At 39.0% G+C, this 27,028-nt stretch overlaps 2 protein-coding genes across 2 annotated transcripts; one reads left to right on the top strand and one right to left on the bottom strand.

Moving 5' to 3' along the window:
* Positions 1 to 110: 110 nt before the first annotated feature.
* Positions 111 to 6,119, bottom strand: wdr74 (WD repeat domain 74). Its single transcript, XM_079860823.1, has 10 exons — positions 5,971 to 6,119; positions 5,698 to 5,804; positions 5,483 to 5,607; positions 5,303 to 5,366; positions 3,445 to 3,588; positions 3,247 to 3,348; positions 1,724 to 1,880; positions 1,343 to 1,485; positions 1,077 to 1,130; positions 111 to 938 (listed from the first exon to the last, which is right to left on the bottom strand). Exons 1-10 carry the CDS (start codon positions 6,029 to 6,031, stop codon positions 756 to 758), a joined length of 1,140 nt encoding a protein of 379 aa, XP_079716949.1. The 5' UTR covers positions 6,032 to 6,119; the 3' UTR covers positions 111 to 755.
* A 3,036-nt stretch (positions 6,120 to 9,155) lies between these two features.
* cnih2 (cornichon family AMPA receptor auxiliary protein 2) lies at positions 9,156 to 16,998 on the top strand. Its single transcript, XM_079860824.1, has 8 exons — positions 9,156 to 9,246; positions 9,579 to 9,733; positions 10,420 to 11,095; positions 13,027 to 13,095; positions 13,300 to 13,347; positions 14,288 to 14,400; positions 14,479 to 14,622; positions 16,935 to 16,998. Exons 3-8 carry the CDS (start codon positions 11,015 to 11,017, stop codon positions 16,960 to 16,962), a joined length of 483 nt encoding a protein of 160 aa, XP_079716950.1. The 5' UTR covers positions 9,156 to 9,246; positions 9,579 to 9,733; positions 10,420 to 11,014; the 3' UTR covers positions 16,963 to 16,998.
* Positions 16,999 to 27,028: the final 10,030 nt, after the last annotated feature.

Genomic DNA, 27,028 nt, shown 5'->3' on the forward strand with positions numbered 1-27,028 from the left:
AAATGAACTTTTTGATGATATTCTAATTATATGACCAGCACCTGTATATTTGAGTCAATTGAACACAATTGAAACTTAATTATTGAAAATACACACAAAGCTCTGCTACAGACTTTTCCTTCAATTCTGTTTAATTCAGAATTACAGTGATAGAAGGGACAAGTTGTTTTTGTTTGTACATAACAGGTCCATTTGCTCGTACATAACAGGTCCATTTGTTCCAGTTCAAAAGAATTGTAACATTTTCACGTATTAAAAAGGTAATCTGAATATCAAATTTCAGATCATTTAATGTTCAAATCCACTTCAAAATTATGACCTGTACACTATATATATATATATATATACACACACACGTATGTAATAAAGGGATTGTTCACCCAAAAATGGAAATTCTGTCACCTGTATGAATTTCTTTCTTCTGCTGAACACAAAGGAAGATATTTTGAAGAATGCCAAACTGTTGACGGGCCCCATTGACTTCCTTAATATGGAGGGGGAAAAAAGTCAATGGGGTCCATGAACTGTTTGGTTACCGACATTCTTTAAAATATATATTTTTTTTATGTTCAGCAGAACAAAGAAATGCATACAGGTTTGGAACAACTTGAGGGTGAGTAAATAATGACAGAATTTTCATTTTTGGGTGAACAATCCTCTATCAGGTTGAAGTTTCTTTCTGGCCACTTCTGATACAGTTTTAGTCATGACATGACATCAACAGTGTATAAAATGAGAAAAATGTCCTTTATAAATCACTTTACATTAGTTTTTACAAGTTTTCTTTTCTTTTTTCCATCTACCCCATTAACAGCTGTTTCAGCTTTTTGGGCAGCCCTCTTTTTTGTCTTCTCCGTCACTGTTTCCATGGTATCCCAAACCTCATCCTCCTCTGCTTTCACCTCCTCTACATCTCCAGAAACATCAGGACTTGATGACTGAAAGAGAAGAGCACATACGATTAACAAAGTCATTAGGATGCAGTATAAAGTCATCAGCGAGAAAGCAACTTCCATTGTTGCTACTGTTGATAGGCAGTTACATAAAGTGAATTATCAAAATGATGCACCGCTTACCTCCAGTTCTCTGCTAGAAAGTAGCACACAATTGAGTCGTGACTTCAGATATACCTGCAAAGAGAAAATATGTTCATAAAATTACCATTTACACAAACACGACACTGAGTGGGAGGCACTTATGATTATATGGTGTATGCAACCAGATGGAAATAAGAGTGGGGCAATGCAGAAATCAAAGGATATGGAAACAACAGCAGAGAGAAAGAGACAGATGAAGTGAAGAGAAAATGGATAAAGAAACCTGGTTTCTTGTGTATTCATACCTTGTGTTGTAAGGAACGGTCCTCCAGGCTGTGTACTCTCAGAAAACGATCTAAACCACAAGAGGCCACCAATGGGAGGGAAGGATGGCACTGCAACCCCCGCACTGCCCCCGCCAGACCCTTAAGACACCCACGCACAAGCCCTGCAGGCAGATCGAGAAGAAAATAGGGTCAGACAACACAACACTCTCAGGAGTTCAATAATATAACAGTGCATATACAGAGAACGGCCGGCTAAATACATCTTTTATACTTGGAACACACACAGATCCAGGACAAGAAACAAAGCAATGGACTTTTAGTTCAAAACAACTGCTTTTGTGCTTTTGATCCAAGCCTGCCTAAGAGAAAAAATAAACAGAGCATCCACCTACTGCTTACCTTTTCTGAGGTCAAGAATGGCGATCTCCCCGTGAGTGTTGCCCACGACCACTGTGTCCTGGCTGGCAGGAAGAGAGAGCGCTGTGAGCGGGTACTCTCCAAACTGAGCCTCCATCACCGGCCTCCTCTGAGACGTCGAGGGGTCGTACACACGCACCTGTCGGAGGGGGAGCAGAACGAACAGGGCAAGATATTTTGAGTCATGTTTGATCACAGATATTTACCTTAAGACACAAAGGAAGACATGAATAAAGCAAAGGATACAGGACAGGAAGAAAAACATGGTTGGCTCACGGAAAATTGTCAAATATATTCTGAAAAAGCTGTTAAATCTAAATAATAAGATAAACATTTTTGGTAACACCTATAATGCATGTTGAAGTGGCGACCAATCAGTTACAAGCCGAAGGTTGAGGCTGTGACACCAAATAAATGGTCAGCTATCTGCGACCATAGTCAGCTCAGTTTTTGCGGAGTGTTCCGCACCGTCGGCACAGGTCGGACACCATTGGTGGCTTTAAGGCTGATTGAGCATGTTGAATCGGCATCAGTTGCCATCAGTGATCAATGAGAGAATTCTGATTGGCTGTTCAGCTTTATAGCGCACGAGACTGAAAACAAATGCGTTTTTTTCTGGCATAGACCAGTGGTTCTCAATCCTGGTCCTGGGGACCCACAGCTCTGCACATTTTATATGTCTCCTTTATCTGACACTCCCAGTTCAGTTCATAGAGCTCTTTCCTAACGAGATGATGATCTGAATCAGGTGTGTTAAATGAGGGAGACATACAAACTGTGCAGAGCTGTGGGTCCCCAGGACCAGGATTGAGAACCACTGGCATAGACACCCGACAAGCCGTAAACACAGTGAGCTTTCATTGCTGCTAGTTCTTTGATGTCGTTTCGGTGTCACGGCCTCTACGCTTTACACAAGCAAAACAAAGTAACAAATTCATTGGTGTGAATACTGAATTTATATTGATTATTTTACGTGATTGACAACTGTATAGGGTTCAAACTAAAAGATTACTTTGAATTGATAAATAAAAAAGCTGTGCATGCCAGTTTTTGATGAAACAGCCTGAATTCATTTAAATACACTACCGTTCAAAAATTTGGGGTCAATAAGATTTTTTAATTAATTCTTTTAGTAAGCAAGGATGCAGTCACATCAAAAGTGATTGTAAAAACAATGTTTCAAATGATAAGATTTCAGATAAATACTGTTCGTTTGAACTTTACATTCATCAAATAATCCAGCAAAAATGTATCATTTATGTATGTATGTATATATATATATATATATATATATATATAGGGCTTTCCTTAGGGTGGTGCAACCACACCGGGCCCTGCAACAAACACAAACGGACCGAGGGAGACCACGCGGAAGATGATCGTGAACGGCCCAAACAAAAATGAACACATGACCTTTCTAAGTAAATAATTTTACAGAGTAAGAAACAATGGTAGAAAAGCATGAATGGATAAAGCCAGAGAAAAGGGTTAATGGCTTAACAAACCTGATGGTGTCCAGTGCATGTGACTATTTTATCTGAATCTGGAATAAAGCCGATGTCTTTCACCCACACGGGCACTCGCATATCCAACCAGTCATGGGCTACCTGATGGAAAAAAGAAAAAAAAGAACAGCTTGTAACAGTACTCACAAACTACTGGGTGCTGAAAAGTTCATGGTTATTTTTTCTCTTCTGCCTTACATTTTTGGCTGTGAATATTGGCTTATCTGGTCTCTCCAGATCCCAGACTTTCAGCGGGTTCTCTTTACCCCCTGTAGCCACACGATGGCGATGTGACGGGTTCTGTTGCATTCTACAAATTCCATTTCCAACATTTACCTCAACCTAAGAACAAAGATGGATGAGGTTGGTTGAGGATCCGATTTACTAAGTCCACATCTTAAGAGTCAACAAAATTATCATAGAGATGAAATGATCATCATACATTATTCAAACCTAATCTACAATTCAAACAACAGAAGCAGGGCCCACGTGTTCCAAAAGTTTAATCTGGATAAGAATGGTCCTGATTTGGAAAGCCTATGTTTTGCTATCCATGGTGAGGTAATTCATTTTACTTTTGTGCTGGTTTTTCAGAGCAACACTGGATTGGATCACCCCATACTTGCCCAGATGACCAAATCCAGACTACCAGTGCTCTAATAAGACTGCATTTCAAAAAGGCAGGCTACAAGATATGTGTGTGTGTATATATATATATATATATATATATATATATATTAGGGCTGTCAAACGATTAAACGCGATTAATCGCATCCAAAATAAAAGTTTGTTTTTACATAATACATGTGTGTGTACGGTGTATAATTATTTTCTATATATAAATACACACACATGCATGTATATATTTAAGAAATATTTACATGTATATACTGTGTATATATATTTATATTATATATAATTTATATTATATATAAATATTTTATATATAAATAACACATTTTCTTAAATATATATATGCATGTGTGTGTATTTATATATAGAAAATAATAATCCTCCGTACACAGACATAAATTATGTAAACACAAACTTTTATTTTGGATGTGATTAATCACGATTAATCGTTTGACAGCCCTAATATATATATATATTTTTTTTTTTTTTTTTTTTATTAAACAGTTAGAATAGTCAGTCAATGTGACCCACAACAAAGAAATAAAAATGAACAAATTTACATGCAATAAGGACTTTTGACTGGTTAATCTCTGAAGATTGCGACATCATAATTAATTTACAGGAACAAATGCCTCTAAAAATTAAATATATTGTTTTTGTTTGATAGTGACAAAAGTTTATCTACTTTACCACTATAACAGTTCAAACAAATCAAAAGCAAAATATGTAAACTACATGATACAAATGGTGCATTATTTTACCAATTTTTAAGTTATTACATTTAGTTTCTGAAATCCACCTTCAAAAAATAATACTGATTTAATGAGCCGGCATTCTGACGTAGAACCTGGAAGCGCGGCACTGTTTACTACGTGATCAGCATGGCAGACTGACATGGAGGAGAAGAGATTGTTAAATAAAGTCGTTCATTTTGGGGGGTTTTGCGCACAAAAAGTATTCTCGTCACTTCATAACATCAAGGTTAAACCACTGTAGTCACATGGACTATTTTAACGATGTACAACATAAGGGTGAGTAATTAATGACAGAATTTTTGGGTGAACTAACCATTTAATGTATAAGGGAATATTCATATTTGTAGATGCTGATGATTGGAGTCCATTTCATTTAATTTTTTCCACAATTTTTAACATTTAATTTTGAGTAAATACTCATGCAGTCCAAATGACCTAGTCCAGCTCCACCTCTGTGTATCTATTGGGTGGATGAATAGAGTTATGGGTAGGGTTAGGGAGTGGTCGGACCTTGTAGCTCCACCCATTATGCCCAGAGAGGGGGAGCTGGACTTAACGCTCCACCCATGGCTCTGCAGTGAGCAGCCACTCAAAGAATTAGATTTTTTTTTATAGCTTTAATTGAAATATAGAAGACACTGCAGGACATTGAAATCACACTGACTTACTGTGTCTGTACAGCCTTCCTTCCACACCTTCAGCAGTCCTGACTCCACACACGTGATCAAAGAACTGGAAAAGGGAGAAGAAAGTACATCATTCCTACAGTACATTAATGCAAACCAACAAAACATCCAGTAATTCATCAGCCACTGCAGAGACAATCATAACATGATATTGGCAACAACCTGTCAGTGACAGACAGTCCAGTGAATCTGCCCTGTGAAGGATCCCCACACTCTCTGGTCGCAGTAAAGATCCCCTTATCCGTGCTGAAAGTTTTCACAGTACCGTTCACACTGCCCACTAACACCTGCAAAGACACACACACACATAGACAACGTCTGTCAGACACTAAATCATGATGATGAGGTCTGTTACTCCGGTTTTCTCTCTTTCTCACCTCTGATTCGTGTGAGTCTCCCCATGCCATCACACAAACCTCCTGATCCCGACTCAAGCAGCTCATCTCACAGAAGTTAAACGCCTGCTTCTTGCTGAGACTCACCCCTTGAGATGAAATATGGATACGACGTCATTAGTTAAGTGGCCCTCAAGAAAATTAAATGGCAGGTCTGTGGTGCCAACTCACGTGTCCCATACATGGCTAACTAGATAGTCAGAAAAGTGGACAATGTGTCGACAATGAGACGAGAAACCCCCAACAACACCTTACCTTTTAATATTCCTGTTTCGGATCCAAGCCATATTGAGCATATTTGGCTTTTAGCAGCCATTTAAAAAGAAATGGGTGATTTTGGATTTACTGATAAAAATACAGACGTCCACGCTACTGTCGCACACAACTCTGTCCGGGTGTAACGCGCAAGCCAAGTACTTTTAGTTCCGCTCCTCACTGAAAGTGGAGACGAAGACGATACAAATCAGTGCGAGTTTCATCATGTTGTCAAGCGATTATATTTAATACCGTTGGATAAAAGCATTATAAACTTTATCTATGTGGATTTTCCCTCATATCATTTTCTATTTTTTCACTAACACACACAAAAGAAGATATTAGGCAGAATGTTAGGGACTGACAGTATCAGTCACTTTGCATCTTTTCGTGCAATGCACAGAGAATGTAATAATTCAACCGAACATCTTCGCCGATTTGCACGGCACAACATGAGAGTGAGTAAACCTTGAATAGCCTACATCATATCTTCATTTTTGGGTGAAGTCTTCATTTAATGTAGTGGTTCTCAACCTTTTATTAACAGAAACTAAGTGGCTATATTTTAAAAGAATTTATAATAGGTACTTTACTTCGATAGTCCACTTTAGACATTCTACTAACTATGGAACTACGTGTCATCTACAGTCATTATAATATTAGTAGACTAAATATCTGCTTAATGTCTGATAAATATCTGCTAACACTTTATTCACACCTCAACAGACATTCTACTGACTATTAGTAACTTTGCAAGTACATGTCAAATTATTCTACAAACCCTAGCCTAACAGTCTACTCTAATGAGAGTTAGTTGATATGTAGGCTAGTTGCAAATCGAGTTAGCCTAGTTGACTAGGTTAGTTGCAAAGTTAGTTAGTAGACTGTAGTTAATAGAATGCCTATAGTGGAATAAAGTGTAAGTAAAGAATGAAATTAAATAATATAGACAAAATAATTTAAATAATTACATTCGATAATCCCAATAACTGAATGTTCTTCAAGGTTTACACTTTTTATTATTAATTAATTTACATGACTTTTATAGTTTGTGCTTGCAGGGTTTTTATATGCTAATTTCCATTAGTTTTTTAGGTCTAGAAATCACACTTTATAAAATTCCCTCTTACACTATATCTATTTTGTCTAAAATCATGAGAACCCTGATTCTTAAATAAAAATGGAAGTTGTTAAAGGAAGGAATTAATCTAAATTGAGTTGCGGTAGCCTTAAAATGGATTAAAATGGCATTTCCTCAGGATAGAGGAGAGAGTGAAAGGAGAGAGTGCAGAAGAATCCACCAGATGGTACTATTGGACTCCATTAGAAGAGCAAACACATGGCATACTGGAAATATCTGTCAAATGTGACATATGAGCTTCAGGATATTTCCAAGCACCCCTAAATTTTTCTCTTAATCCTTGAGTCAAACCCTACAAAATTCATGCCATTCCTGTCTATAAAATGTTCAATATTCAGTTTCCGAAAAAAACAACTTTTTCAAACTCCTAGGCTGTTTATCCAATCTTCACCAAACTTTGTATAAAGCTGCTATATGTAACAGGTACAAGACCAGTTACATATAGACTATGCTGGCAAAAAGTTGTCAAAAGAATTGTGATACATACTGTAGAAGTGTTACGAAGATATTAGCAATAGGACATTCTGAGGACACAAGCCAAGTTGCATCAAATTCTACCCATAGGGGACACAACAACAAAAAATGCGTCAAATTGCATATTATTCTGCTAAATAAACAAACATGGCCGCCAGCCACCAATACAACTTCAGCAGCTTATAACGTCAAATTTGAATGGCCAATCTTTACGAAATATAGCAGACACTTAGAAGGTGTTTCAATTAAGCTGTGTATTAAATTTGGTGGGAATCAGCCTCAAGGTGATGCTATAACACATTGTTGCCTATATAACTCTAAAGTCATTATATAGTTAAGATAAAAAAAAATGTATGCCTTCAGTATTAGTTGATCATATGCGTATCCAGTTTTTGAAAAACCTACTTTTTCTAACTTATTATATCCCTTTTTTTTTCAATTCGCACAGAATTGGGTATCCACCATCTCGAAACACTCCTGACAAAAAGCTGTCAAAAGAATTTTGATTTGTTTTATTGTTGGGGATATAGGCTGACATTTTTGTGGGTGTAGCCCATAATGACTAATTGGCCTATATCTTGTGAACGCAATGCCCACAGTTCACTAAACTTGACATAAAAAAGAGACACTTAGAGACATAGCCATTGTATCATCATATGTCTGCATACCGTTGATGCTTGGACCCCAATAATTGCCACTTGCGGCTATATTTGTCAGTGTTCCTGGAAAACAGAGAACGCCGTATATATTGCTGTGGTAATGTAAGCAATAAAAGCAAATTAGAAGCCTTAATACTGGAATGATTCAGTCTCATCTCCCTGGGGAGTAAATGAGGTGGCAGGGAACCGTTCAAAGGGGTACATTACTATGAACCTTTTTTTATATGTATGTTTTCTACAATTATATAAATGCTGGAAATAATATTAATATTATTATTTCATGGAACATAAAGTGGATTTTTTTTTTATGGTTTTAAAATGTTCAAGCCTGGAAAAGTTATGCAAGTTAATAAAATAAATCTTAAAAATCAAAGAAATTTTTAAAGTAATGAATAAATGTTTTAAGTTACATTCTACTCAAGCTGTTACATTTGTCTTACTGGAGATATTTGTACAAAAATAGTTTTTTATCATTTAATATAATAATAATACTAATAATAATAGGTCTAATCTATTTATTCCCATAACTGTATGTGATGTAGAAATAACAAAAAACACACCATAACTCTATAAAATAATTTTAAAAACCATAATAGTTGTCGTGAACGACTGGAAATAGAAAAAAAATCATGGAATTTGTGCAAACCCTGTGAAAAGGGAAAAAAGATTGTGAGTGAAATAAAATAACTCTCTTCTACTCTTGATCTCTGAGAATATGACTGCATATTTGACTAAAAAGAATCAAACCTTACTTCATCTCTCTTGCAGTGACAGAGATGCACTTTCATGAAGAAAGTACTGGTAACATTGTGTGAGAGAGAGACGGTAAGAGAATAAAAGAGGGAGGGAGAGAGAGAGTGAGAGACAAACAAGGGAAGCCAAAAAAGCTCCGGAGCTCCCTCTGCCCCCTCATATCTCTCCAGGGAATGAGAGAGTAGGGCAGAAAATACAAGGACGGAGGAAGAGAAGACTGTTGAATGTAGTTGAGCAGCGCATTCAGAGGTAATAACATCACATTTTTATTATAATCAAATAGATGGGGGCGAGAGAGAAGGGCTGTTCCATTGCTTCTGCTTTTGAGATTAAATACCAGCGGGGAATGCTTGAATTCATAAAAAAACGGAGAGAGGCAGAGAAGGAATGAGAGCGAGAGAAAGCGAAAGGGAAATGGGTAAGGCTGATGGAGGGGGGGGGGGGGGGGGAAGAAAATGCTTAATTAAGTGTCAGACTTCAGAAAGCTGTGCGGGATCAAAAGCATAAGATAAAACAGAAAAATACGGCCAGCACATTCATACATGTTTCGCTTCTTTCTGCTGTTTCATACCTGGTCGCAGCAGCCAATGAAAGACTGTGATGGGACCGACACTGACATACAGAGCAAAGCAGACCAGAGATTTCTGACATGGTGTCGACCCAGATTGATGGGAGGAAAATGAGGGGAGAGAGGACAGATGTAGACAGACTTGCGCCGCTGCTTCAGAAAACACAGGTAAATGCTCATGTTCTTACATCCTGGCATGCAACTTAGTTAACCATTCTTCACCGTCATGTTGAATGCTTTGTTTATTCATGTTTACACTGTTTGGAAGGACTGAACACCATTATGGCTTTGTTATGGATTCATGCACAAAAATTGGCAATGAATCAAAGGATTCATTGCATCAGCCAAATCCAGTAGTAAATATTTTAAAGAAATGCAGTGGTATCTTGGAAATGCATATGTCTACAAAGATTACTTAGGATAATAAGTTCAATATATAACTGTAAAAACATGTTTTTGTTGCAAATCCACATTAAGCGAGCTACTCAAATTATCTAATAAAGATTTATTTGTAAAAAATAATATTTTATGTTACACTTACAGCCTTAAGTCATATGTTGCACTAATTCTGTCTATAAAAGTATGTCATTTTTGGCTTTGCTTTTGTCATTAATTTGTTCATATATTCATATTAAATCCACAATAAATCCACTTTTCATTCTAAGAGAGGATATGAATCATTGTAAAACCTGTCGATTAGGTGCTCATATGTGTCCTGTTATTTGATTGAAATGACAACACGATAGCAGTTAAAATACGTCTAATTGTAATTACTGCTCAGCAATTCATCAAGCTGGGGTGAACACATTCTTCCATTCTTTACTTTGTAACTCGAATCAATGTCTCTTTTTCAGATCGTATACCGAGGACATTCATCTTCTGATGTGCCCACAAGTTATTTTTTAAGGTGTTCTGCTGTAAATATGGTGTGTGGACCCCGTGTACAGCACTAATCTTAGAGACGGGGGAGGGGAGCGATTCTCCACATACATACAAACACCCCTCTGCCAATCAGAGAAAAAGACAGAGAGGGAGAAGGAGAGCAAGTGGAGGAGCAGAGGATACAGCAGAGAGAGTGAAAAGAGGAAACAGCTCTAGCAGTTATCTTAGGTGAACAGAGAGGAAGAATTACACACAAACACACACGGTCCAGCCACAAGTTACAAGGCGCTTCAGCCAGCGGAGGCGGATAACCAGCCAGACACCTCATATCTGCAGCTCCAGACCAAGAAGATTCCTCTCTAATTCTCATCCTAAGCTGGACCGCAAGCTTTAAGACGAGGGATAGAGAGAGACAGAAGAAGTGGAAAGTGCTTTGCAACTTCCTTGACGAGGGCGAGAGTAAGGGCAACGCGGTGAAGAGAGAGTCAAGAGTGAGAGAGAGAGCAGGGGAAGATTCCCCCTCGCCCTCTCTCGACCCGGATCACCGTCAGGCTGGCTGGAACAGACATGGCCTTCACCTTTGCGGCCTTTTGCTACATGTTAACACTCGTGTTATGCGCTGCCCTCATCTTCTTCGTCATCTGGCAGGTACGTTTCGAGCCGTCTGTAGTTTTACATCTTACTATGTAAATGTGTACGAATTCCTTTTACCTGTTACACTGTGACACTTCCATTCCAATTGGCATCGGAATCCATGTCAGCATGTCTCTGACTGCGTGAGTGTGAATATGTGTGTCTCCGTGCCAGTTTTTTGAGCGCAGAGACAGGTGTGTGTCTGTCCAAGCTGTCTCCCCTGCCCTTAACAAGAGGCCTTATCCATGAGGTGAATACAAATCGCGCCAGTTATTATTAGAGCAGACATTATGAGTCATGGATGATTAATGATTTACAGAACAAGTAGACGGATACAAAAGAAAAAAAAACGGAGGAAGGTGGGAGTCTACCTGTGCGTATATGGACTCAAACATACAGTCAAGAATGTAAACGTAAATCTCACGAAACCTTAAGAATGGTTATTTTTCACCTGAAAAATTAAAAGAAATAAACAAGAGATTATATTTTGCCTAAAGAAATTGCAATGTACTTTTAGGACTATTAAGACATTTTATTGGAGTTATCCCCCTAATTCTCCATAATGTAGTAAAAATAGTAAAATAAATATAAAAGTAAAAGTAAAAAGTACAAATAAAATTTCATTCTCATAACTGCAATGCAAAAAAAAAAAAAATCTGCATACGCACACACACACAATAGATGTGTAAATACCCTACAGGGTAATTACAAAATAATTATATATTATTCATATTATTATGGGAATTACAAAATAATAGCCACGTCTGGATGCTTTTCGGCAATGACTATTTTAGGGGAAAATGTCATGATATGTTACAATAATATTGATATATTATATAGAAAATTCTAAAATAATGTATATTTCAAAAATATATAATAAAAAAAAAATTATTTATGTTTATGTTTATAAAAAATATTATAAACATTTTAATTTTCAAAATAGGTGACCATCTTAACCAAAATGTAATTTCTTATTCTTTTGATATTGGGGTGTAATGTGACTTAGACGTGTTTTGGTGAGATTTACCGCTGCCACATAAAAACACACAGAAGAGGAAGAGGTCAACAGCCCATTTGAACTCCGGCTGTTCTGTTCCAGCCCACTGTCTGTAGAATCACAAATGAAATTTGCACAGTCGCCACCAGAGACCTCAACATCATTTGTATTCTTCATATTAGATGCAGCATTCTCACAAAAGGCAACAGCAGACAAACACAATGGCCCTGAACTGTTAAAATCTGTCTGAAACACTAAAACACCAGAGATCTGCTGGAGCAGAGGTTTCAACACCTAAAACACAAGCCCTGAATGCCAAACGAGAAGTCAAGGATATTTTCAGATTGGCATTAAACTGCAGACCTTACGTGTAATACGTTCAAAGGGCCATTAAGAAGCAGACTTGAAATGACTGAGAATTGACTAATGACAGGAGTGGGAGAGATTCTAAACATGAGTCATTTGGTGTGAGTGTGTGTGTGTAAATGTATGTGAGAGAAGGAGACAGAGAGTGGGGGAGGCTGAGAGTCTGTGTATGAGTGCATGACGGCGAGAAACCATGTTATTGAGAATGCTTATCAAACCGTAATTTCGTTCTGACACCCCATCCTCCTTTCCTCTCCTTCTCCCCCCATCTTTGTATGGCTCTCAGCCAATAAGAATGGAACTCACTTCTATAGTAACCATGACGCCCGCTTAGGGGCTCATTCGGTCACCATGGCAACTGCATCTGTTTACGGAGAACGAAGTGAGGGGATGGCAGGAGATATGGATCTATAAGGGGGAAAAGAAGGAGGGGAGAGCATAGCTTGAAGCTGTAGGAATGGCTTGAGAAATGTGGAAAGTTAAAGATAAAAAGGGACTCCTACATCCTCTCTAACCTCCAAAATGTCCAGTGGTTTTGTGGAAAATGCTCATGTAACACAAATTCTGTTTGTCTCTCCTCAAGATTATTGCGTTTGACGAGCTGCGCACAGACTTCAAAAACCCCATCGATCAGAGCAACCCCACAAGAGCGGTAAGGCTTTTCTTAGATCACGATTCCTTTCACACAGCATCAACCACTCAGCATCCCAACTGTGAACTGTGGGTTTCAGAGAAACTCTCTGGCATACATGCATATATGTGAACACACACAGCAACATGCATCCATGCTGCACAGTTACAAAACAGTTGGAGCGTGCTGCTAGAAATATTATTGCGTTCTTCTGTATTTCCTCAGAGGGAAAGAATATTGAACATCGAGAGAATCTGCAACCTCCTCCGAAGGGTGAGTGAAACTGTGGCAGAAGTGTAAACATTGAGATTTTATAAAGAATACATTTACCGTGTTATTAAATTATAAGTGCTATTAAAGATTAACTATAAGTGAGCTGATAACAGCATGAACAATTAAATATCCAATACTGGTTGGTAATGATAAATGATAAAATCTCCAATATTGACCAATAATTAATATAGTACTGATGCAATTTCATAAATTTTTTCTTCTTTAAAAAAAAAAAAAAACATTAATAATATTATTCAGCAAGTATGCATTAAATTGATCAAAAAGTGACAGTAAAGAGATTGAACTTTGAACTTTCTACTCAACAGAGAATCCTGAACAATACATCACAGTTTCCACAAAAATGTTAAGCTACTGTTTTCAATATTGATAATAATAAATGTTTCTATTCAATATCAGCATATTAGAATGATTTCTGAAGGATCATGTGACACTGAATACTGGAGGAATGATGCTGAAAATTCAGCTTTGTCATCACAGGAATAAATTACATTTTAAAATATATATAAAAATAGAACATTTTGAAATATTTAAATTCACAGTATTGCTTTTTAATGTATTTTTGGTCAAACAAATGCAGTCTTGCAGACTTCTTTCAAAAAATATTAAAAAATCTTACCAACACCACACTTTTGAACAGTATTGTATCATGCATCCATACTTTAATATTTAGAAATGCCATGAAAATGCAGTTTTAAATCCCTTCTCATAGACCCCCACCTAGAGTATCTTCAGAGCCTAGAGTATATTCTACCTCTTTTCTTTTTTCTTCTCCAATGGTACTTGGAGGCACACTCATTTGTTACTTTGTCACTTTTTTTTGCATGCACATAAAGAATCAGAACTGAATGTGTGCACAATGAGACAGTTATGATGAATATATACTGTATACATTTATATGAAACTATCCTCTGTCTTCCAGCTGGTGGTACCAGAGTATTCCATCCACGGGCTGTTCTGTCTGATGTTCATGTGTGCAGGGGAATGGGTAACTCTGGGCCTTAACATCCCCTTGCTTCTCTATCACCTCTGGAGGTACAAACTGTTCCTCACTTAACTGAAATTCCAAAATGGTTCACCTGTAGTAATTCCCTCTCTCATTTTCTCCCTCAGGTTTTTCCACCGTCCTGCAGATGGGTCTGAGGTTATGTATGATCCAGTGAGTGTGATGAATGCAGACATTCTGAATTATTGCCAAAAAGAGTCCTGGTGCAAACTAGGCTTCTACCTTCTCTCCTTTTTCTACTATCTGTACAGGTAAACCTTCCTCATTTATTCACCTTTTACCCATTTAAATATGATTTTATGTTTGGATTTTATTTACGGCATTGCTATTATTAGGGCTCATACGTAGGGTTATGTATCTCAATTTGTACTTCACATGACATAATTTGAAATTAATGATCCCTCAGAATCATGTGAGTTTTTGTGAAAAGGTATGTTTTCTAAGAGTCCAAGTTTTTCTTACAATATTCGCTTGATAATAAAAAGGGTAAAACCAAGAAAACCAAGCAGTGTCTACAGAACAGAACATCATATAATTGGGGTATTTTGGATTGTATCACTATGGAACCACCCAGAACACCCTAGTAATAACCACCTAGAATACCCTACCATATAACAATCACTCAAAACACCTTGGAAATTGCATAATAACACCCTAGTGATCCCTAGTGACCCAAGGAAAAAGAAGTGCGTTTACACAACAACGGTGTGCTAAAAACGGGAAAAAAAATGTCTTTGTACAGATGACAACGTCGTCAAAACGATCGCCGTTCACACGGACCTGTGAAAACGACTAATAACATACACAAATTACATAATCTATAATTTGTATGTCTGATTTTCATTCTAAGGATGCTAATATTGATAATACTGTATTATTACTTTGTCTTCTGGGTAAATTTCATCTTCACAAAGCCAGAACCATTCACTGTAATCCCAATTTTAAAATCATCTCCTCTGATATAAAGTCCCTTTTTAATTCCTTTAAGAAAATGTCAAAACCTTTGAACACGAAGGCTTTCGAAAACACAGATCATCCTTGAGTGTGTTGTAAGGACATTTGTCAGGCCAACAAAATGCTGTTGTCGTGTAAATGAACGGCCAAAACATGTCTTCAGTTTTTAGTTGAAAATGGTGTTGTGTAAACAGCCCGATACACAGGCTAAATGAAGACACAGACACCCTAACAAGACACAACATAGAACATAACCAGTACATATAGAATCATCTGGATAATATAAATAAAATAATTTACATACCTTTACATCTACTGTTGAAAAGTTTGGGGTCAGTAAGGTTTTTCACCAAGCATGCATTAAATTAAAGTCTTATACATATCTTGGTGTCCATTAAACTGGAAGAAGAACAGTGAGGTTGTGTTCAAGAAGGCAAAATCAAGATTGATTAGCCTATTCTTTTTAAGATAGCTAAGTTCTTTTGGTAGAAGCTTCTTTATGACTTCTATCAGGGAATCCTGGCCAGTGTCTTGTTTTATGCAGTGCATTGTTGGGGAGGCAGTATAACTGTGGACAGGGGCGTAGTTTGTGGGGGGGTTAGGGGGGAGATAACCCCCCCAATATTTAAATCTATGCATTACAACCCCCCCAATATTTATACCATGATCACATGAAAAATATGCAGAATAATTTTTCAACCCCCCCAATGTTCAAACCAAATCTACGCCCTTGACTGTGGATGACAAAAATAGGATTATTAAAATGATTAGGAAGGCTGGTTCGGTTGTTGGTTTCACTCCAGATTCACTTACGGTCATGGTGGAAAAGGGAACAAGGGCAAAATTAAGAATGATTTTGACTTATGAAGGTCATCCACTATAGTATTTTTAGTGTACTTAAAAGTTAATTAATTGATAGATTAGTGATGCCTCAGTGTTCTATCTACTGTGAGATTTAGAAGTTCTTTTATCCCTGGTTTTTTAATGAAGCTGTGTAATTATTGTATAGATTGACTGCGCTGTAATGTTTAATTGTTTGTGTTGGTTGTGATGTGTATAATGGTGGCAAATGAGTTTTAATAAAGATTTCTAATCGAATCTAATCGGCAATATTAAGACATTTAATGTTACAAAACATTTCTACTTCAAATAAATACATTCAGAATTTTCAGAATTTTTGCACAAAATCAGCATATTAGAATGATTTCTGAAGGATCATGTGACACTGAAGACTTGAGTAATGATGCTGAAAATTCCGCTTTGTCGTCATTAGAATTAAAACACATTCAAATAGACACATTAATAATATTTCATAATATTATTGTTTTTAATGTATTTTGATCAAATAAATGCAGACTTGGTGAGCTTAAGAAAATCTTACTAACCCCAAACTTTTTAACAGGAATGTAAATACATATCTGATTAAATAATTTGAGGAATAAACCATTTTGAAATCATTCTCTACATACTGCATTCTTTGTAAGGGATATAAATATTTGAGATATCACTAGCAAGTGTTTGCCACAGAATGTCTTGCTTAATTCAAAGTGCTTATTTAAAAATTTTTTTATTAAATATCTCTTAATTTCTCTCTGTGTCTCTTTTGTAGTATGGTGTATGCTTTGGTCAGCTTCTAAGTGATCAAATGAAGGAAAGAGGACTATGAAAGGAAGGAGAGAAACGACAAAGCAAAGGCCGACTGTGTCGTGCTCACCTCTCCCTCATCCACAGACCTTGTTCAGCTCCTCCTCAGATCTCCTGGGTGGGGATGGACGATGGACAGATGTAGACAAAGCTCAAGACAAGGAGGCATTTAAAGCCGTCAATGTAAAGCTGCCTCAATCACTGCAATTAAAAAGAAGAAAAAAAAAAACACGAGTGCAATAGAGAGAGAGATATGTGGTGAACAAAAGACTCAGGCAGTGTAGATGTTTTGTAACACCATTTCATTTCTCAAGGGCTGCTGAAAATTTCCGCTGCTCATAGCAACAACTGATCGGTCCTTAATGTCTACAAAGAGACACTTAATGTGCTACCAAGACCATTACAGAATGTGTTACCTTGACTTTTAAATCAATAGACCGTGGACTTTATGTTGCGACGTCTTTTTCTTCAGATAACAACCGCATTTTTTTGTGGAAAAACTTGTTATGTCAAAGTATTTCATAACTGCTAAGTATTTGCTATTTCAGTATTTGTGGTAGATACCTATAAATGTACCCTGTATGTAGAGGTACAATATAATAAATTATGAATATATGGCTCAGTTGTTGCAGGGTAGTTCTATTAGTGTCCTTAAACCGCACAAGAAGTATTTTTTACGCGAAATCAGATGGTGAAGTTTACACAAACATTTCAAAGCAAATCAACCAATGAGATAAATATTACAAGCCGGAGAAACTGTTTGAGCGACATCACATCTGAGGACTGACACCCGATGTTTTGGGTTCATTCATCATGGGCTGCGGTGAGGACGAGCGGTCGAGCAGAACGGCAGACTCTTAATTGAGACGGGCATGCGGGACGGGCCGTACCGGAGGGAAGAGAGATCTGACCCCAACCTCTGCCGGAGTTCAAATACTCGATAGACTGTGACAAATCATAAAAGCACTTTTGGATTGCCAACAGATGAACTGTAGCAAACAACAGAGGAAGACTCATTTGCGTCGAGTGGGCTGATGTGCATGAGACAGACGAACACAGCAGGCCGTGATGTAGATGATGGAGACACTGGTGTCGGTAACGTCCGCTCATGATGCTTTTGACAACAGACTGATAGTGTTGTCATGAGCACGATGATGATGAATACAAACTTTTCAGGCAATCTTCTGTGTTGTTAGACTATACACAACATTTAACGCCACTTTGTTCTGTGTATTATAGGGCCTCTCGATTCGCCTCACCTGGAGTTCCAGTGTTGTGCTGTGTCCATCAGTCTGCTAAACAAGTAGAATAATGATTATTTAACTAAGCTGTGTGTAGTTCTGGCTTTGTAGATGAATAGACTGGCCGAGCGTATCACTCCTGAGCCACTGCACTAGATAGAATGGCTTCATTATTACACGTACACACTCACACACTTCAAATTTCAGTACAATAAGCGCGTTATTTAATGACGACACAGTCTGAGTGCTTTTTAGCAACACTGCCTATCTGGTTCAAACTCCTGGGTCCTCTTTCCATCTTGGCTTTGACTTGATGTACCATGTACCCTCAAAAATGTGAAAATATACCCTAGACAATCGCCATTAGCACAGGAATGTGGGCCGAGAGACAACTGACTAGGGTCTTCATTATAGACGTCATCACTGAATGTTTTTTTGTGATTAATATAGTTCACATGCAGTATCTACATTTAAGAATACCTGCATGATAATGTCTTTTATACATGATTCATTAATGTACGCTACAGCACCTTTGGTAACTTTACGGTCTGTATTCAGTTGAATACAACCGAATATCTTATATACTACAAAAGCAATTCCAGATGTTCTAATAAAACAATGTTTCCGACAGAAAAAAAAGAAAAGTGTTGTTGATTTGCATCTTGGGGTGGGAAGTAAGTATACGCTACCGTTCAAAAGTTTAGGGTCAGGAAATTTTTTAATTTTTTTTTATTCAGCTAGGATGCATTAAACTTTCTTTTCTTCAACACTGATAATAATAAGAGATCTTTCTTGAGGAACAAATCACCATATTAATGATTTCTGAAGGATCATGTGACACTGAAGACTGGACTAATGATGCTGATTTTTTTTTATAATTATTATTTGCTATCATAGGAATAAATTATATTCTAAAATAGATATTTTAAATTGTAATAATATTTCACAATATTGCAGCCTTGGTGAGCATTAGAGACTTTCAAAAACATAAAAACCTTTGAACAGTAGTGTATATCTGATCAATATTTTCACTGGAACTGAATCAGCCCTAAAGTTGGTTTACAAATCACCAAAAAATAACTTTAGCATTACGTTAAGCCACAATGATATTTAATAAAATGCAGTATGCAATATATTTTATATCCAGTAAAATCAAATTTCACATTATTAATGTTTTTACTGTATTTTGATCAAATAAATGCAGTCTTGGTGAGCATATTAGACATCTTTCAAAAACATAAAAAATCTTACCAACACCAAACTTTTGAACAGTAGTGGAACTTGGTCGATTGTCTGTAAATTCACATGGTGAAATCTTTTAAAATGGGGAGGGAATTGAGAAATGAGAGGGGTTTTTTTTATTAAAAATAAGATGGTCTGCAAAAGGAGGAAATTGAATTCAACAAAAAGAAAGTAAGAAAGAATAAAAACAATAAATTGTTGAAAATTGTTGACAAGTAAAGAACTGTGATAAGAGAAAAAAGATCAAGGTAAACGATGAAGGCCAAGAGATAACGTTTTTTTGCAAGTCTCAAGCAAATGGAAATGTGAAAGAGTGATAATGAAAGGGAGAGAAGCAGAGAAAGTGCGAGTGCATTGGAGTCAATAAGAGGCTAACACAGTTTGGTTGCCATGGAGACACAAAAGGAATGAAATGCATTTTATGTTAGTCTCTCTCTCTCTCTCTCTCTCTCTCTCTCTCTCTCTCTCTCTCTCTCTCTCTCTCTCTCTCTCTCTCTCTCTCTCTCTCTCTCTCACATGCTGAAAATCAAAACCAAAAAGTCTGTCCAAAATAGGTTTTCTGTGCATGGCCACACAGCTGAAACATTTGCCAAAGCTTTGAAAAGCAATTTGATATGAAAATGGAGCAGGGAAATGGAACAGAGTATAGATAAATAAATAACATAATAATGTCAGGGGGAAAAAAATCCAAATGGCTGTTTTTTTAAACATGCAGTTTTATCACAGAGCACCAGAGTGCTGTTTATCTGCAGCGCATGCAGAATACACGCATGTAATCACATACACTCCATTGCCAAAGTCTGTCTCTCTTTCCGCTATTTCTCTCCATCTCTCTTCAACTCTTGAGAGATGTTGCTATGGAAACTGGTTACAATTGATAAGTTTGAAACATGAGTGAGCCACAGACAAGCTGCTGGTACATACAGACACACACACACGCACACACACACACACACACACACACGCACACACACACACACACACACACACACACACACACACGTCTGGTTCACTATCTTTGTGGGGACTCTCCATAGACGTAATGGTTTTTATACTGTACAAACTGTATATTCTATCCCCTTACACTGCCCCTGCCCCTAAACCTACCCATCACAGGAAACATTCTGCATTTTTACTTTCTCAAAACAACTCATCCTGTGTGATTTATAAGCCTTTTGAAAAGTGGGGACCGCTGGCTGGTCCCCACAATGTAGGTGATCTCAGGTTTTACTATTCTTATGGGGACATTTGGTCCCCACAATGTAATATAAACAAGGGCACGCATTACACACACACGCACACACACACACACACACACACACACACTTGCACACACGCACACACACACACGCACACACACATAGACAGACTGAGACAGCTACACTTGTATGGAAATGGTTCTCTTTTTGAAGAGCTGCTTTTTAAATCACCAAGATTTTCCATCCAAAAGAAATGAAATGTAGTAGAATCAGCAATTTAACCCTTTCTTTATACAGCTTAAGATGCCTTTTGTCAATGATGAATCAACAGCAAACGATATAATTCGGTCTGATGTCTAGAAAACCTCTCGGTGCTGTTGAATGCATGAGAACATCTCCCTAAAATTGGAAGAGTCATTTCAACAATATGATGAAAAGACTGACAGAACATTAAGAAGGACAGAGGGAGACATGAATTATGCATCGGTGCAAATCTCAGTACAGTGAACCTTATCAGAATTAAGATGAAGTTTAAAGTTAGGGGAGAAGAACATTAAATTAGAACAGTGGAGTGAGAACTAAATTAGAATGATAGATGAGTTGAGAGAACAAAGATGGCCTTTGGACATCAGACAAAACGTCACCTGAGATTTTATCAGCACAAATAAGACTGGGTGAACTGGTAAAAAACCTTCTATCTAATAAATGCAAAGGTTTAATTAATAGGATTAATAACATTAATGAGTGCATAAAAACATATGTGTTCATATTCACAACCCTGATTTTTCTAAATGAATTATTATGTAAAAAAGGGGGAGTGCGGAATGATATGAGAGACATGAAACGTTTATGTGATTAATGTAACCCGTCGTTCCCTGAAGGAGGGAATGGAGATGTTACGTCAGTGGCTGACATATTGGGATCTCGCCTGAGAGCCCAATCACCTTCAAGTGGTTACAGAACAAGCCAGTGGACATTGGCGGGTGAGATTTGCATCGCGAACCACTCATGCGCTGTGGGTATATAAGGAAGTGTGCGGGACTCACTTATTAAGTTTTCACTGAAGAGCTGAGCCAGTGCCAGATCGCTCAGCAGTGGACACAGGGATTGTGGTGATAGGACATAACGTCTCCATTCCCTCCTTTAGGGAACGGGGATTACATTAGTAACCTAGACATTCCCTATCAGTCAGTCATGTTCGACGTTACGTCAGTGACTGACGTATTGGGATCCCTAAGAAAAAAGCCACAATCCAGCTTTTCCAGCTCCCTGCTGTCAATCACTGCTGTTCCTACTTACAAATACAGTGAGACAATTGGATAACACTGGGAAAGCATGCCTATTCCAATGGAAAGGGATGCCGCGGAGGCCACTTCCTGCCTGTTGGGGATGGTAGCATGTGGAGTTACATATATGGACTGACCAAAGGGGCAGTGTTACATACGGAAGGTCTCTGTGGTAGATCCTGCCTAATAGGGTGGAGTCAATACCAAGCAGAGACGGCAGAGTGGGTTCTGCCAAGGGAAAGACACAGGCTCACCGAAAGGGAAGCCGTACTGTGAAAGAATACACATATGATCAAAGGCTCAAAGGAAGCTCTCTGTAAAGACCAGAGAGAGGTCCCAAGTGGTGATGAGGCGAAGTCGAGGAGGAACCTGATGACCAGGTCATGCTTTCCCACAGACTTACCTTCTACTGCATTTAGATGTCCGGCATACACTTTTAGGGTGGAGGGAGACAGCCTTCGCTCCAGCCCTTCTTGCAGGAAGGAAAGGATGACTCTAATCAGGCATTTACAGGGGTCTTCTCTGTGAGAAGGACACCAACCAATGAAGAGACTCCACTTCAATGCGTAAGCATGCCTTGTAGAGGGGGCTCTAGCTGAAGTGATCATGTCAACTACCAGTGGGGATAGGCCACTTAAGTCTATTGCGCCCTGTCCAGAGACCACACATGGAGGTTCCAGAGGTCTGGATGCGGGTGCCATCTTGTGCCCCGTCCCTAAAAAAGCAGGTCCTTCCTTAGGGGAATCCGCCATGGAGGGGCTGTCGTGAGTAGCATCATTCTGGGAAACAAGTCCGGGTGGCCCAGTAAGGTGCAACCGACAAGATCAGCTCCTCGTCCTCCCTGACCTTGCAAAGTGTCTGTGTGAGCAGACTCACTGGGGGAAACGCATATTTGAGCGGGCCCCGGGACCAGCTGTGTGCCAGTGCATCCGTGCAGAGGGTACCCTCGGTCAGGGAGTAAAACAACTGGCTGTGTCAGGAGAGGCAAACAGGTCTACCTATGCGGCTCCAAAGCGCCTCCAAATCAGATGTACCACTTGAGGATGGAGTCTGCACTCTCCTGGGAATGTGAGGTGTCATGAGGGTGCATCGGCTGCACAATTCATCTCGCCCGGAATGTGGATGGCACGAAGCAACCTTAGTCACTTCTGACTCCAGAGGAGGAGATGGCGGGTGAGTTGCAGCATGTGACGGGAGCATAGACCACCATGATGGTTGATGTACGCAGCGAGCGACATGTTGTCCGTCTGGACTGGCAAGGAATACTGCTAGCAACTCGAGACAATTGATATGTCACAGCCGTCGAGATCCTGTCCAGGAGCCTGAGGCAGCATGCCAGTTGCACATGGCACCCCAGCCAGTGGTGGAGGTATCTGCTGAGATAACAACATGTCTGGACACTTGTTCTAGGGGAACTCCTGCCCGGAAGTTTGTGAAGGGCCCGATTCAAACCATGCAGATCCAAGATCGGACGTAACCCATCTCATTTCTTGGGTACAATGAAGTAGGGGCTGTGAAACCCTGACCTCATGACGGCTGGAGGGACTGGCTCTATTGCATCCTTCACCAGTAGTACTGCGATCTCTGCACGCAGGACAGGAACATCCTAGTTCGCCACTGAGGTGAACCGAATGAACCTGGGGAGACACAGGGCGAACTGAATTGCATAGCCGAGTCTGATCGTCCGAATGAGCCAGCGTGACGGGCTGGAAAGCTCTAGCAAGGCTCCTAGATAGTGAGCAAGCGGGACAAGTGGGACCACAGGTGTACCCGCAGCGAGGTGGAGGACAGGGACCCGACCCGGAAGGCATAGCATCCTGGAGTGGGGTCTGAGTGTACGATGCAACACTTACCTGGCTCCACAGTTCCCGTGAGGGAATGGCAGGAGACACATGAGAAGGCGTCACGTCCTGGAAGTGCAGACTCCTGTCTACTGGCGATAGAAGAGGGGGCTGAGAGTGGCATAATGTCGCTCACTGTCAACCGTGCCCTCTTGGGACCCAGAGATTGTGGAATCTGCTCTTTTGTTGAAATTGTGCGGAACAAAAAACAAACTCAACAAAGGATTCTCCACCCTACCCTCCTCTGGGAGAAGGAGCGGTGCACCCACCGTCTCCTGCCACTTCACCTAGCGCTTGGAGGATCTGGCAGGGACTGAAATGGGCTGCATCGCCTCCCTGTGACCAGCTCCATGTTGCGGCCTGGGTGAACACTGCTGCTGGCCCAGCTCGAGAGCCCCCACTGTGACCCTCAGATCACCCTGTGAATAAATCAAAGTAGCCCTCTGCTAGGCAGAGGAACTATAGGTGGATAGCAGAGGGGACCCCACCTCTTTCAAGTCACGTCGAACGTGAAAGGCTGATCAGGACCTAGCACTTTCCTTGGCAATTATACAAAATTATTTGACGGTAGATCTGTGATTGACCAACCACAATTAAGTATTCCAGAACTCAGTTTAAAGGAGCGTTCATGCCATGTCATAATTACCGTAATGATGCAGAACTGTAAAAAAAATCATTCATGTACTTGTAGAACTTGTAATTACAACGAGAGCTACGACTTGTACCACATCGCTGTACCACCTGACCACTGCAGATTTAAGGTTTGATTTGAAGCGGCGCTGTGCAGACCGAAAGTTGTATGACATTAAAATACTGTCCGATTCAAAAGCATACAGAGCTTAATTTACGGTAATTACGACATGGCGTGAATGCACTACGCAGCGTAACCCCCATTAAACCATTACAAAATTACTTTTTTACCTGCAACACTTTTAATTTATTATCTGAATATTTATGTGTTGATGTACTCAGGATATAAATAGCACTCAATGTTCCTCTTATGTATTTGCTCAAGACAGAAAGGTCAGTTCTGCACAGAGAAGCTTGAGCACATATTTACTTGTTTTGCCATGTTTTACTATTGTGAGAAAAGATGAACTTCTTTGTATTTGGGAAGGACTTTTAGGTATCCATTTCCAAACACGCACTCACACATACCACGTTTCCTCTTTCCACAGATGATTTATGTACAACAACACATACGCAAACTGTAAGTGTGAAATAGTGTTTGAAATTCCGCCGAGAACTGTAAGTGGGCTCTGCTTCCCAACGCCATCCCAGCCATGATTAGCATTCATACAGGATGTGCTGCTGTGAAATACCACACAGGACCTCACCACACAGGTGTTGAACTGTGTTAAACGCTGTTGAGAACATTATGAAAGCATCGTGCATGTGTTCTGTATACATAAACCAATACTGCATAGACAAGGGCAAACTATTACAGCTTAAAATTGCAAAGCACACCTATAATCATCGAAGGTAAACCACACACAGTCTACATACACAGACACGCACATGAATATTTCCTTCAATGATCAGCGGTGCACCTTCGGGAAGAAACGGGAGTCATGGCAACAAGAGCAGGCATCTGCAAGCGTTACTGTAGCAATCAGAGAGGAAAGGCAGCCAGGGGGTTGGCGTGAGAGGTGTCATTATAGACTGAGTGATTTGGAGGGGGTGTGGGGGGCGCGAGAAGCAGGAAACGATTAAATATTCAAGCAATAACACAGCCAGTATAGAAATTACCTCGCTTTCTACTTCAGAACATCAGAAGTTTAAACCTCTAGCACGGATGGAATTCAGAACAGGAAAGGTGAAGGAATTGCTGTGGTTACAACATGTAGGCTGTCTGAAACTTCTAAATGCTGGAAGTAGAACAAAAAATGCTTTATATAGAAAATACACACACGCTGCACGGCCAAAAAGTCACTGTCAGGATTTAAATGGGCAAATGCTTGAGAGTCTATGATTGGATCATGATGGTAGTGATAATTATGTTTCTAGCATGTTATATGTTTGGCAACAGTTCTTCTAACCCTAATTGATGGAATGTGTAGATTTTTATTTCTTAAACAGCCATTTAGGAAGACACATCATTGCCATATTCCAGGATGACAATGTAGAGATTCATCAGGTTCAAATTGAAAATGAAGAATCATTTTCACACATGAATTGGCTCCTCTGAGTCTATACCTTCATTGAAAGTCTTTGGGATGTGCTAGAGTACACTTTACAGAGTGCTTGACTCTTGCATTCTCAATACAAGATCTTGACCAAAAATTGATGCACCTCTTGATGGTAACAACATTTATTTCCATCAAGAGGTGCAGCAATTTTTGGTAAAGATTTTGTATTGACAATGCAAGAGTCAAGCACTCTGTAAAGTCTAAACATAATCATGCACATTTAACTTAACAGCAAAAATTGTTTCTGATAGGATTCCTTTAGACTGATCTGACTATACCGGATGTAATCCATTTCCAGTAAAATACAGGCTGTTATTGCTGTAGAACCATAATATATGAATATGACATCTTCTTTAAATGGCAGTGATGGATAATAGCAAGTTATCTTAGTTGTGTTGTAGTAGCTGGATCTATGGTGTTTGTGCAGAAACTATGGTTGCCACAGCAATGTTTCGTAAGGGATGAACAAAGCTCAACATGTGCTCAAGCAGGGAAAGTGTCGCTTAAAGGGACACTAATGTATACCTTCCTTTCTAGCTATCTATTTTGCACCTTGACTCTGATGGACACACATTATCAGCACTTATGTGCTTTCTCTACACCCACACAGCCTGCAGTGCCTGTGCCAAACACACACACACACACCACACACATACACACACACACACACACACACACACACACACACACACACACTTAGGCCAGATAGTATGCTAGAGCCATCTGGTGGAAAGTATAATTAACAACTGGTCTGTTTTCTGCCGTTTTTGTTGTTGTTTTTTTTGTTTTTTTTACTTATTCAGCCAGTGCTGCTTTGAATTATGCAGAATGCATTAATTTGACCCTTGAAAGATGACTAATATTTTAAAAAGCAATATTTCAAATTAAAGTAATGTTCTGTTATATAGTCAATGATTAATACCTGACTCATTACCTCATCATAACACATTCAGTGTAGTGTTTGTGTCCTATTATATAGTGAAAACCATTAGATAACTATCTAACAAACAATTCACCTAGCATGAAAAGTAGATTGCTAAATGTCCGAATCCACTGTCTAT

This window comes from Squalius cephalus (assembly GCF_949319135.1).
Source record: "Squalius cephalus genome assembly, chromosome: 24".
NCBI classification, from domain to species: Eukaryota; Metazoa; Chordata; class Actinopteri; order Cypriniformes; family Leuciscidae; genus Squalius; species Squalius cephalus.